At 46.4% G+C, this 14382-nt stretch overlaps 1 protein-coding gene across 2 annotated transcripts in view; it reads right to left on the reverse strand.

The window, feature by feature from the left end:
• Positions 1-14382, reverse strand: part of Camsap1 (calmodulin regulated spectrin associated protein 1) — a 58215-nt gene that overhangs the window by 31803 nt on the left and 12030 nt on the right. For both annotated transcript variants that reach the window (XM_051167179.1, XM_051167178.1), the window contains exons 2-3: positions 5022-5284; positions 4202-4363 (exon numbers count right to left, since the gene is read on the reverse strand). In XM_051167179.1, coding sequence (XP_051023136.1) covers positions 4202-4363; positions 5022-5284 — 425 coding nt within the window. The remainder of the gene's footprint in view (positions 1-4201; positions 4364-5021; positions 5285-14382) is intronic.

Genomic DNA, 14382 nt, shown 5'->3' on the forward strand with positions numbered 1-14382 from the left:
TGATACCCTATGAGCATATACAGGGGGAGGAGGTCCCCCTCAGTCACAGTCATAGGGGAGGGGAGTAAGGGGAAAATGGGAGGGAGGGAAGAATGGGAGGATACAAGGGATGGGATAACCACTGAAATGTAATATGAATAAATTAATAAAATATATTAAATAAATAAATTAATTTTAAACAAAGGATGATAGAAACATCCATCTTCCTCTGGTCTCGGTATGTACCTGCACTGACAATACACACATGCCCCCCCCCACACACACTCATGCACACACACATATGTCCTCTTTTAAAAAAAAAAGATTATATGCCCTTAAAATATCAAGATTCTCTTTTCTTTTGCAGTGTGGCCACTGCATAGCCACTGTGAATTGCTGGCCCTTCATATCAGAGAGGGGACAAGGACCAAAAAGCATTGGTCAGCACCAGCCTCCATGGCAAAAAAAACACCCCACAACTAGTACAAACTAACAAAAAGCAAAATAAACAAATGACTGTTGAAAGTAGAAAGAACGTAACTGGGTGGGGTTGCCACAAAATGAATGTGACAACAACGCCAAAGTCCTAGGAGAAAAATATGCCTAGCACTACCCGGAATACATTGCTGTGGTCACAGTAGCCCCTGGCAACCTAACAATGCAGCTCATAACCCACACTAACCCTATAATATAACGGAGAACTACAAGTATCCCAAAGAAAGAAAGAGAGAAGGTTAAAAAAAAAAAAAGAGAGATAACCAGACATCAGGCCAGATGCTAAAATTCAGCCCCATGGAGGACCACATTAATCTAACTGGTCTAAGCATTCCAATGACAAGGCAGAGGCTATCAACTCAGGAAATGAGGACAGCAAACTACAGCATTTAAGACTCCACTTAGACAGGAAGGAGATCAAAGAGTGAAAGGGCTGGGCGTGGTGGCGCACACCTTTAATGCCAGCACTCATGAGGCAGAAGCAGGTGGATACTGTGAGTTTGGGGCCAGCCTGGTCTTTGAGTGGTAAGCAATCTAGGCTATACAGTGACGCATGAGCATGTATGCATGCGCGCGCGTGTGCGTGTGCGCGCACGCACACACACACACACACACACACACACACAAACACACACACACAAACACGAATGAAGTAAAAAGAATGAAAAAAATAGAGCATAGGCACACCAATACTACTCACAAGGCAGCTGTGGAAAACACTGGGTTCTAAATGTAGGAGCCTCTGGGGACAAAGGCTATTTGTCACTGGTGATTATACAGCTTAAAGACAAGGAGCTAATTCATAAAAATGTACAAACACTGATAACAGACCTTGAACCTATGGAGAGCAGAGGTGACAGAATGAACCATGAAACAGACAAGGGAAGCTGCAGCTCCCATCCTCCTAGGAACAGCCTCAGAACCAGAAGCAGAAAGACTGCAGCAAGTACGGCTGCCAGCAACTGCTGTGGAACGCTGTCACCCCAGGACAGCCAAAACATTTTATTTTGCTTATGTTTTTAGTGCTGAGAATAGGACTGGACAAGCATTTCTGCCACTGTGCTACTTGCCCAGCCCCTAGGAACAAGGTTTATTTACCTCACCATAGAGAAGATGACCTGCTAACTGCATCCGACCGTTACATGGGCTGGACCGTCATACCACACTGCACAAATATGCTCCGTTGCTATGTGCCAATGACAACATTTAAGAGGTGAGCATGGAAGCTACGACAGGAGAAATGCTGGGAACACTAGGCCAGCTTAGGGTGAAGAGTTAGAACCTGTCTCTAAATGAATAAATACATTTATGACGAAATGAAGACAAAGAGACAGTAATGTAAACAAGAAAAAAAATGATAATGGTAAAGGGAAAAAATAAACATTAAATAGCAGAGACATATAATGTTCTGAAGATAATAAAGTTGGTAAACTAGTGAGTTCGAGGCCAGCCTGGTCTACAAAGCGATCCAGGACAGCCAAGGCTACATAGAGAAACTCTGCCTCGAAAAACAAAAAACAAAAAGGTGGTATACTAGAAAAAAAAAAAACAAGGGAGAAAAAGCCATGATCGGTATCAGAAAACAAAGACAGGCCACTACAGACTGCAAATACATTTACCTAAAGGATAAAAATCAATAAACTTTATGCTAATAAATTCAACAACTAAAAATGAACTCTATGAAAGCCACAAATTACCGAAACTTACACAAAAATTGATAGAATATCTAAATAATTTAAAGGCTGTATAGAAGCTTTCACAACTAAATAGATATATGCATAGACAACTCCAGGCCCAGAAAACTTCGTCATCACGTCCAAAGGTTTCAGAACAAAATGAAGCAATCAGGTCCCACTTCCTGCACAGAACACAGAAAGGAAGACATCCATCCCAACATCTGCTTTGCACCTGCTTCGCTCTGATATCAAAACAAGGGGGAATCGCACTAGAAGAAAAACATTGCAGACAACTATCTGGGCCCTGAGGATCAAGAACCAACAAAATGCCGCCTTCTACCACTTCTCCGCATCCTACCATCAGCAACAAGCGGCTGGAACTCAAACTAAAAACACCAGTTACTACACAACTCAACACACTGCAATTCTGGAGGACAAACTTCATGAACACAAGCGTGACGGGGGCTACACTCCTCACCAGGGCAACACATCCACGCCCCCAAAATGATCTAGACTCAATGTACTCCCAATCAACACTCCTACAGGTGTTCTCTGTAGACACCAGCAAGTTGATTCTAAAATTCATGAGAACAGGCAGACAACCCACCACAGCTAAAACAACTCAGTAATAAAAAGGGATCCAGTTCAAAGATATGTATTGTCCAAATTCAAGTGTATTCACAGACTACCGTTTGTATATGCTACAGTCACCTTAAGTTACCATGGAAATGGTCACACAGGTCACTGGAGAAGGCGGAGTTTAGGTAACTCAACTGGGTCCCACCAGAGCCACTGCCACGGTAATGCGCAGAGAAGAAAAAAAAATCTCTGCTATTGGGAATCTCTAACTGCTCTCTGAGCAAAAAGCCGGGGGATGCCATCCCTTCCTTGCCTCATACAGTGAGTAAACTCAAGGTGAGTCAGATAGCTCCTTCAGGCCTTGGGGCAGAGCACAATCTCTTAGCAAGAAAGAATGTAAACTAGGCTTCAAAATCCCAGAAATCTTTGCTTTGAGGCAGCAACTGCTAAGTAATGGTAAAAAGACAAGACTAAGAGAATAAAAGTCACAACATCATTCCTAACAAGGTGCATACATATTCTTGCAACTAGATTAAGACAAAGAACCCAATTTAAAACTGCTTTAAACCAAGAATGTTATTACTTATAATCACGACATTCAAGAGACTGAGACAGAAAGACCAAAAGGCCAGCCAGGACTTCACAGAGTTCCAAGGCAGCTTCAGCTACAAAGTAAGACTCTATCTCAAGCACATGCAAAACAAACAAACAAACAAACAAACCAAATAAAAGTATGTAAAATATTCAAATAAGGACTTGCAAAAAAAATAATAAACATCATGGAAATACATGAGATTCTACTATACAATGGTCCCAAATCAAAGACCAGCTGATCAAGCACTGATAACAGAGCCAAAAGATCCCTACCCTGTCCTTGAACTTAAAAATGTGTTCACTTAGAAAACACTCTGGCTGGATGTGGAACAGGTCTTTAGTCCCAGCACTTGGCGTCAAGGCAGTTGGTGAGTTTGAGGACAGCCTGGTCTACACAGTGACACCCTGTCCAAAAAAAAAAAAAAAAAAAAAAAAAAAAACAAACCAAACCAAACCAAACAAAAAAAAACCAAACCAAGTATGATAAAATACACTCACTCAACTGACCCAGCAATTCCGCTAAGTACTCACTCAAAGAGAGAGATCAGCATCCAGCCATACATCCAAATGCCCCAGCAGCTTTATTCAAAATAGACAAAAACTGGTGAATGACAGACAAATCATGACACAATCATAGACAAATTCTACAAGGCACAATCAGAGCCAAACTACTTACAGATACGTTTGGCTCAGTGAAAGAAGCCAAGTACAAGAACATTTAAGCAAAACCTGGATGAAGCAAAACTAATCACACTGAGAAAACACAGTTATGAGTAAGGACTGTCTGCTAGTCTATTGGACACCTAGCACTGGATACAGTAACATGTAGCCCCAAGTAGGCAGCTCTCTATCAGGAAGAGAGCTAGCCAGGAACTCACCTTATTGATCCAGAATACCATGGCATCCTCGAGGTCATAAGGAAGTTCTTTGGAGGCGCTGAATGTAGAAAAGCGCTTGACACTGGCCACCACCTTCTCAATGCTGATCATCTCCACAGTATAGGCCATCATCAGGGCATCCACCATCGCCATGTGGGCACTCTGGGGACAGAACAGAGGCAGCAATCAGCACCCTAAACCTCTAGTGAGTCCCAACGCAAGAACGTTCTGCCTTGGCATCCCCTGGTTGGGGCCTGTTCCAGCCTGCAGTAGAGGTCCAGGGCCCAGGTCCTCATTTCTTGCCAACAGACTCTAAGTTTCCTCTGTGGTCCTGGAAAAGCTGTGGGAAGAGGCCACCCACTTTCTCTGCTTCCAAAGGCTCTGGGATGCCACAGGGGCCCTCCTCTGTATCACACCCTACCTTCAGTCTCTTCAGAACTGTCACCCACAACATGTCAACCCTTAAAGTAAGTGAAAAAAGCCATGGCATACAAAACGCCAGGGAACAAGCCAGCAAACATAATGCAAGGACATAGTGGGGTGGGTGCCAGGCTGACCTGAAGAGGCACAGCCTCGGAGGACAGGGCAACTTTTTCCGCCTAATACAGGAAGGCTGTAGCCCCATCACACTTACATCTTCACACGTCATTGTATGACAGTAAGAAGAAAAGCCAAAAGCAAGCTGCTCTTTCCAGAATGATGATATTCTTTAAAATACAGGCATGTCACTAAGAAGGGCAGACCTCCCCATCTGTCACCACACGGCAGAGTGTGGCCTGCTCAGCCAAGGCAACAGAAGGGATGCCTGTCAGACACTCACCATCTTAATAGGTGCCTGGCTGAGGTCGGCATCTGTCACAGGGGTATCATCACTCTCCATCACATAGATGCCCTTCCGGGACAGGGCCTGGATGACAGACTGGTGTCCTTGTAAGGTAGCCACCTGGTCCCCTTTTAGGATGAGGCTGCAGACTCGGCAGTACAGCTCACTTGACAGGAGAAGCTTGATGACGGGGGGCTTAATGTGCTCCTGCTCATACTGGTCGATGTAAAAAGGGTCTCTGAGATCCTCAGGGATGTTGTCTACGGCAGAGAGAACACTGGGTAAATGGACATGCACAGTCCAGTCTTCAGCGTCACCAGCTGGGTGAGAACACACAAAGGAGCACCTTCGCACAATGCCACGGTGTAGCCCATTGACCAGGTGACAATCAACACACAAAGGTCTAGGGCCAGCTGACAGCCTCATTAGCATCTGCACAACAGAGGCAATATGAGGTGTTTTTCAACGGCCACCATTATCTGAACAATGGTGGGACACAAGGACAAAATTCCTGCAGTGCTGGAGGGTTCAAAGGAAACCAAGGTGCCCAAAGGCTAGATGCTGCAGAGAAGGGGCTGGGGAGCGACGGCCTCAGTTCTGGGGACCGAGAAGGGGCCGGGGCGCGATAGCATCAGTTCCGGGGACCGAGAAGGGGCTGGGGCGCTACGGCCTCAGTTCTGGGGACCCTGAGAAGGCACTGGGGCACGAAGGCATCAGTTCTGGGGGACCCTGAGAAGGGGCTGGAGCGCGAAGGCATCAGTTCTGGGGAAGGAGCTCAGCATATCTTCCTTCCAACCACAGTCAAGTCAAGGCAGCAGCAGAGGCTCCACAGCCTCTTTAGGAAGTGAGTTAAATCTGGTGCCACTCTAGCCAGAACATGGCAAGCAGTTTTCACTTAACTTTGGTTCAGGCAGAATACTATTTAATCAGAATTCCACTGACTCAGGAGTAGTGACTAATGTGCCCACATTATAGACAAGGAAACTGAGGCACAGAAAAAGGCAGCAGCACGTCCAATGTCACGGGAGACAGGAACCAACTACAATCTACAGCAGGTGCATCACCAGGGGACCAGTGATCCTGTGACACCTCTGTGCCCTGCCCTTGGCTTGTAGATATCAACAGCTATCCTTTGCAGACTGCACAAAGTCCTGAAAAAGAATCATGTCTTTGCCAGGGCCCCAGGCCTTTGAAGCATCTCTGTATCCTCAACTGCAAAGAGTGAAGAGTTCAGTCTTCTCAAACATCCGCAGCCCAGAAGAGTGCAGAAAGCTGCCACTACCGAGAAGGGCTGCTGAGGAACCCACCAGCCCGCAGCATTCGATTCAACAGGTAGAGACACTAGAGAATGCCAACCAGTCCACCACCAGTGGGCATTTGTACTGGCTAGCTTCATGTCAGCTTGACACAAGCTAGAGTCCCCTGGGAGAGGGAGCCTCGATTTAAAATGCCTGCATTAGATCAGGCTGCAGACCAGCTTCTAGGGCATTCTCTTTTCTGCCCGCTATCCCCTCACCCAGACAGGGTCTCACTATGTAGCTCTGGCTACCTTGGAACTCACTATGTAGACCAGGCTAGCTCACTATGTAGACTGGGCTGCCCTTGAACTAACAGAGATCCATCTGCCTCCACCTCCAGAGTGCTAAGATTAAAGGTGTGCACCACTCTGCCCGGCCCATTTTCTTAATTAGTGATTGATTAGCCCACTGTGGGTAGTGCCACCCCTGAGCAGGTGGTCCTGGGTTCTGTAAACAGGCTGAGCAAGCCGTGGGGAGCAAGCCAGAAAGCAGCACCCTCCATGGCCTCTGCATCAGCTCCTGTTCCAGGCTCCTGTGCTGTTTGAGTTCCTGTCCTGACGTCTTTAGATGATGCTTTTGGTCAGGTCCTTCATCAGAGCAATAGTAACCCTAACTAGGACGCCCTCCTCCAGCCCTGTGCCAGGTCTAGACACCACAGCGAGAAAGGTCAGCTCTTCAGGGCCACCACCTCCAGCCCCAGCATCCTCTTTCCTGTTCCCTTCTGTGTGTTTCTGATAGGTACCATTTTCTGAGACTCAAGTTTAATTATGAGTCTCTGGGTCCTTGTTATTGTTCTACAATCCTATTTCCACATACATGTGTGTGTACACATGAGCGGTGCATACATGCCACTGCATGAGTGTGACAGACAGAGGGCAACTTTGTAGAGTTGGCTCTCTCCCTCCACCTTTACATGGGTTCCAGGGCTAGAACTCATGTTGTCAGGATAATGTGACAAACGCCCTTCCCCACTGAGCCATCTTCCTAGTCCTGCTCCACAATCTCTAGACTTCATTTTTAATTCTTATTTCTTAACTACATGGCCAGGATTAAACAAGACTTTTACTTTGAAGCAGTGTTGTGCATATAGCATTTGGTCACTATGGCAACCCAACTAGTGAACAGGGCTGAGCACCAGCAATATGGAACACTGTAAGCACTGTAGCAGGCTTAAAGGGTATCAAGCCCCAGACATGATGACTGCATTGGGTTTCCTCCTATTCTGAAGCCATCTACTGTTCTAACGCGAAACAGAACATGCGAGTACTAAAAGAATGGACCCTGGGTACTCCACACGGGAAGGCCTCTGCTCCCTTGTAGCCAAACAAAAGGAGGGAGGAGCCACACCACACTCAAGAGCTGAGAGGTACAGAGCATATGAGCAGAAACTGTATGATCTGGTTCTGACCGGTAAAAATCACCCAAGGTTCTGAGCTAGAGAGGCCAAGTCCCAAGTTTGTTCTGCTGCCAGGAAAAAAACATAGACAAGAGTCGCCTGAGGCCTGCCCCTGGTGACCAAGGCTCCCGACAAGAGCTACCCTTTGCCTAACTTCCAGCCCAGAACTACTTACATGTTCAAAATTTCCAAGAACACATGTTACTTCACCCCTGGGGGACTTTACCCACTTGGAAACCATGGATGTGTGCCTACCCAATATGCATACTAGCCCAGCCACCTCCTCTGAACCACCTGTATGACAGTTCCGTGTGATGTCTGGAATGCTCAAGCCATACGGGCTGGTCCATGCCACTCCCCCCCTCACCTGGCTAACTGGAAAGGAGATGATGGGACACCACAGAAGCACAAGCAAAAGCTGGCCTTTGGCAGATACAAGTCCTCGGTAGGACACTGGGGCAGGAAGACATAAGCAGCCTGGTCTTGGAAGCTAGCACGACAGGCCAAATGTCCACGTGGAAATGTCTCCCTGGGCCACGTGGAAACAATCCGCCTGAAATGGTTCATGTCATCGGCACACTCGACCCTATACAAACAGTCACTCCTGGACATTCTGGAGTCCTGACAGGGAGCCAGAACTGTAGGGAGACAACAATCCTCGATCCCGCAGAGACCCCCACAGCCTGTGAGCTTCCGCCAACTACAGCCCACTCAGCACCAGTGCCTCTTCCTCCTGGCCCTGCAGGGCAGAAACTGTCTCCGCTCAGTAAGGGAGCCCCGCTCTTCCCAGGCTACCAGGGCAGTGACCGCTCCTAGGTAACTCTCAGCTCAGGCCATGTCAGAGGCTGTGTCTGCACACATCTTTTCTTGTAGTATCTAGCAGTCAACAGTTGTTCTTAAAGCAATGTAGGGCTAGAGAGATGACTCAGTGGTGAAAAACACAGACTGCTCTTGCAGAAGACCCAAGACTGTTTCCAGACCCCCTGTTGGGCAGCTTATAACTATTTGCCTGTAAAGTTCCAACACCCTTTCTGGCCTCTGTGGACAATATACTTATATGCACAACAACCTGCCCCCCTACACACAATTTTAAAATGATAATAATGATGATAATAAAATATTAAGAACAATACAAAGGCATTGTAAATGACTTCTGAATCAGATTCCGGTGACCTATTTCTCTATAAAAGACAAAGACAAAGCTGGGCAGTGGTGGCGCACGCCTTTAATCCCAGCGCTCAGGAGGCAGAGGCAGGTGGATTGCTGTGAGTTCAAGGCCAGCCTGGTCTACAAAGCAAGTCCAGGACAGCCAAGGTTACACAGAGAAACCCTGTCTCAACACAAACAAACAAACAAACAAACAAAAAAAGACAAAGATGATAGTTTTCAAAGCATTCATTCAACAATTGAGTTACCTGCATAAAGCAGGAAATGCATGAGCATGCTGGGCCACCAAAAGAAGGTGGAAACCATCACAACCAGTGACAGCTCTGAGACACTGAAGAGGACACAAAACAGTAGGCAAGTTCCATGACAAGGAGCATGACTCTCTCGGACAATTCTAAGAGACGACACGGTTGAGAATTGCACAGAAGGAACACACTTGATGCTTCACTGAGTCTCAGCAGGTCCTTACCTGAGCACATGCTACATGAACTGGCCTTCAGGGCACTGCCGGTAGCACAGAAAAGGACAGGTTAGAACAGGCTGAGTTAGGAGATAACGGAAGGCAGAGGACAAGGAAATAATGTTCGCTGCTGTTTCCTGCACAGGGAGTAGAAGGCAGGCCTGGACACCAGCCAGGCACAGGACAGGACCTGTTACTAAATTAGGAGCTGTGGCCCAGAAGATGACTGTGGCATTATGAGGAGCTGCATTACCGATGTATGGCTAAAGGGGGCATTCCGAAGAGGCTGGCATGCGGGGACCAGAAGTACAAATGAGAGAGACAGCACTTACCTACAACACACAAACACAAAAAGACAGGGTACACAGGGGCTGAGTCACCCAGAATGAGGGCACAGTAAGAATGGAAGCTGGGTAGACAGACTGGTGGATCACCCCATGCTAGGCAGGCAAGAAAGATAATCCAAAGAGCTAAGTGGTGGCCAGGAGAAATTGGTATTGTCAGGCCACCCAAACACACCAGGGAAAGCCACCAAAACCAACACGCCACAGCAGCACCAGGGACAAGGACACCAAGGGAGAGAAGGCTCAGGTTCCATGGCCTCTCTGTACAGTGTAGCCTTAGGTGTAGGCTGGGCTCCAGTCAGACATCAGGAGGGCCACTTCAGCGTGAGGAGGGATTCCGAAACAGAAGGAAGGGATGTCAGTGGTGTGTACACAGTGAACTGACATCTGCACTCACTGCAACCAGAAGGGCAACAACTAAAATGCAGCACAGCAGCAGACAATGGCATCGGCCACTGGTGCCACATCAGGTACATGGCATGTGCCTATAATACGCACAAGGAGCTGAGACAAGAGGTCTCTGTGAGTTCAAGGACAGTGCAGGAAGCCCAGGGTGCCTAGCAAACCCTAAAATAAACAAACTCAAAGAAAGCCAGGCTCAGGCACCCACAGAAAGCCAGTCACAGAAACGATGGCACAGCCAGAGACACCCAAAGAAAAAGTGATAGACTGGAGAAAAAAACAAAACAGAAATTCTAGAACAGCAACAACAAATATATATGCATATATATCTGAAACAGATTCAAATATATTTATATAATTTGTAAATATTTACATGTGTATTTTTATTAATTTATTACTTATTGAATTTATATAGTCTATATACATTATATTTAGATCTGTATACATTGTATATATGTGTGTGAATACACACACACACACACACACACACACACACACACACACACACACTGAACCAGTTTTATAAATTGAACAGTTGAAAACAGATTAAGATTTGACACTTGAGGGGCTGGAGAGATGGCTCAGAAGTTAAGAGCAATGCCTGTTCTTCCCAAGGTCCTGAGTTCAATTCCCAGCAACCAAATGGTGGCTCACAACCATCTATAACGAGATCTGGTGCCCTCTTCTGGTGTGCAGGCAAAACACTGTATACTTAATAAATAAATCTTAGACACTTGAACCAGACGTGGTGGCACACACCTTTAATCCCACCCAGCACCCGGGAGGCAGAGGCAGGAGGATCCCTGAGTTTTGAGGTCAGCCTGGTCTGCAGAGTGAGTTCCAGACAGCCAGGGCCAAACAGAGAGAAACCTTGCCTCAAAGAACAACAACAAAAAAGCAAGATATTTGAGAGATGAAAATGAGTAGAAAATAAGCATGCACAATCAACAGAGAGACAATGAGAAGGCGGGGAGGGCGCATGGCAAAAGCTGCCAGACCACAGGAAGGAACTGCAGACACAGAAGGGAGAGGGAACATGGCAGAAAGATGTCGAAGCAGACCCTGCAGAGACACTTGTAAAGCTTATAAACCACTAAAAATGCCAGCAGGACTAACAAAGAAAATCCACACCAACAGAACCCAAAGGCAAAACGTTTTCAATATGCCAGAGAAGAGTCCCTGGTCACGCCAGGCCGGCAGACCGCCCTGCTTGCCTCTTTACGTAGAAGGCAGCTACAAACCCTGAACACAGCAAGGACAAGCACGGGGAACCAGAAACTGCCGGGGAAGGATGCGGGCTTGGGCCTCACACTGCAGGACTCCCTCACCAGGGTCAGGCCTGATGCTTGCTGACTCCCAATACAACAGGCAAAACAGACACAACAGCTGGTTTCTGGGCCAGGGAAAGGGGGTGAGGGGCGGTCAACAGAAGGCCCTGCTAACAATAAAGCAGCAGGAGACATGGGGACGCTGTGGGGCAAAGGTGCTCTCCTTCCCTTTCTGGCATAAGATACTTTCCCTAAAGCCAAAGCCACCATGGACCAACAGAAAAGATACTCTCCCTCCTGGATAGTCATGAAATTCCTTTCCCCACACAGCTTGGGACTCCAGGAAAGGGGAATCATGCTGTTAGCAGAGGCCTGACATCCCCAGCAAGCTAGGCTTAGTCTCCTGTCCCCCATACATCAATTAACAAGATAAGAGACAGTGAGAAACAGAGGCAGAGGCAGGCAGATCTCAGTGAGTTCGGGCCAACCATAACCAGAAGTTTTGTAGGCAGAGCCCCAACTAACCAGCCTGGGAAGTTTCTCTTGCCCTTAAGCAAGCAACAGCAGTAGGGACACACCTCCCACCATAAGAAGGCTGACCCAGGGGCTCAGGGCTGGGGCACAGGACCTACCAGAACCACAGCCAATATTGAAGCTCAAGGCTGCAAAGCAAACCATCAGGAGACTGGCTGCTAAAACAGTCTGCGAGCCCTGGCTCTTAATGTAATAACCAAGACAATAAGCAATCGTCTGAAATCACCACTCAAGTAAGATGACCACCTGACACACTCCAAGATACTGAAACATCTGTGATATTTGAAAGTAGCCAGCACAAAATAATTGCAAGAGTTAGAAACTCTGAAACAAACTAGAAAAGTTCAGCAAAGTTTTTAAAGCATTGAATACAGGAAAGAAAAACAGCAGCAGATATTTAGAAACAGCCTGGGCAATGACAGAGGATGGAATTGCTGATTAACCCAACAGCAGCCATCTAATCTGCCCCACAGGCAGGAGGAGGAGAGCAGAACTTGGAAGAGCAGACAGGGAGCAGAAGGAGAGGTGCTGTGTACCAGAGTCCAGGGGAAAGAGAAGGTGCTGGGGAGAGTACTAAGCCAAATAGTGGCTGAAAACTTACCAGATACAGTGAAAGACACTGACCTGCTGTAAGACATTGAGCAAACCATAAAGCAGGAAAACCCAAAGAAATCTGAGCCAAGACTTGGTAAATAGCCTATGACCATATATATAGTGGGGGAGGAGGTCGCCCTCGGTCACAGACCTAGGGGAGGTGAATAGGGTGAAAGCGGGAGGAAGGGAGGAATGGGAGGATACAAGTGAGGGGAAAACAATTGAGATGTAATATGAATAAATTAATTAAATTTAAAAGAAGAAAAACAAACTTTTAAAGTTAAAAACAAACAAACAAAAAATCTGAAGCCAAGGAAAGGCACACTTGCTGGAGAGAATTCCCAGTCTGATAGCAGTGGGACTCTCATCTGAGGCTATGGTGTCAGCACGTAAAGATGCTACAGCCAAGCCTGATACCTGCTTCCCATCCCCAGAACCCACCATAATAAAAGGCAAGAACTGACTCCTGTAAGTTGTCTTCTGACCTTCACATATGTACAGTAACAAGTACAAACACACAAACACAGCTAGCTCTAGCTCTCTCTCCCCTCCCCCACCTCACATCTCTTACAAATACAAACAAATAAATAAATGTAATTAAAAAACAAAATGAGGAGCCAGGCCGGGTGGCACAGGCCTGTAATCCCAGCACTCAGGTAGGCAGACAGGCAGATCTCTGAGTTCAAGGCCAGCCTGGTCTACAAAGTGAGTTCAGGACAGCCAAGGCTACACAGGGAAGCCCTGTCTCGGAAGGGAGGATAAAAGCAAACAAAACAAAACAAAACAAAAACCCACAAACTGGGCAGGGGTGGCACACACCTTTAATCCCAAGCATCCCAGCACTCGGGAGGCAAAGGCAGGCAGATTTCTGTGAGTTTGAGGCCAGCCTAGTCTACAAAATCCAAGACAGCCAGGGCCACACAGAGAAACCTTGTCTCAAAAAACAAAACCATGGGAGGGAGGGAAGAATGGGAGGTTACAAGGGATGGGATAACCATTGAGATGTAACAAGAATAAATTAATAAAAAATAAAATAAAGTATTAATATCATAAAAAAAAACCAAACAAAGCAAAACTAGAGGCTGGAGAGATAACTCAGCAGTTAAGAGAACTAGATATTCTCACAAAGTACCTGAGTCCCCAGCAGCCACACGGTAGCTCAAAACTGTAACTCCAGTGCCAAGGGTTCTGATACTTTCTGGACTCCTTGTATACAAAGCAGGGGAGTGGTGCACAGAAATACACGAAAGCAAAAATTACCCATATGCAGCAATAATAATTATTATTATTTAAGATAATTAAAATAAGAAATAACTACGAGAATAGCTAAAGTAAATTCTCCAAAGAGAAAGAAAATGGTAGAAGAAAATTTAGCATCAAGAAAACGCAGCAGGAAGAAATGAGTAATGTGATAAATATAGCAGACTGTCCTTCGGCATTTTCAGCTGATACATGGTACAAACAAAACTACCACCCCAAAACCAGGCCTGCCGGCACATGCCTTGAGTCCCAGCACTCACAAGGTAGAGACAGATGTTTCTCTGTGAATTTGAGGCCATCCTGGTCTACATAATGAATTCCGAGTCAACCAAGACTACATAACAGAGAGGCCCTGTCTTAAACAACAACAAAAGCAGCACAGAAATATGCTTTTCACAAGAAATTCACTTCAAATTCAGCAAGATAAACCAATTTGCCACAAGCCTGTGTTTAATGGAGAAAGACCTTGCCTCAAAAAGAAAGGTAGGAAGGGAAGGTGTGCCAAGGAGAGGGGATAAAGGATGGAAAAACAAATGTAAAAATAAAAACAGAAAGCCGATGGTGGTAGCACATGCCTTTAATCCCAGTGCTGGGGAGGCAGAGGCAGGTGAATCTCTGTGAGTTTGAAGCAAGCC

Source organism: Acomys russatus, chromosome 24, assembly GCF_903995435.1.
Source record: "Acomys russatus chromosome 24, mAcoRus1.1, whole genome shotgun sequence".
Classification (NCBI taxonomy): Eukaryota; Metazoa; Chordata; class Mammalia; order Rodentia; family Muridae; genus Acomys; species Acomys russatus.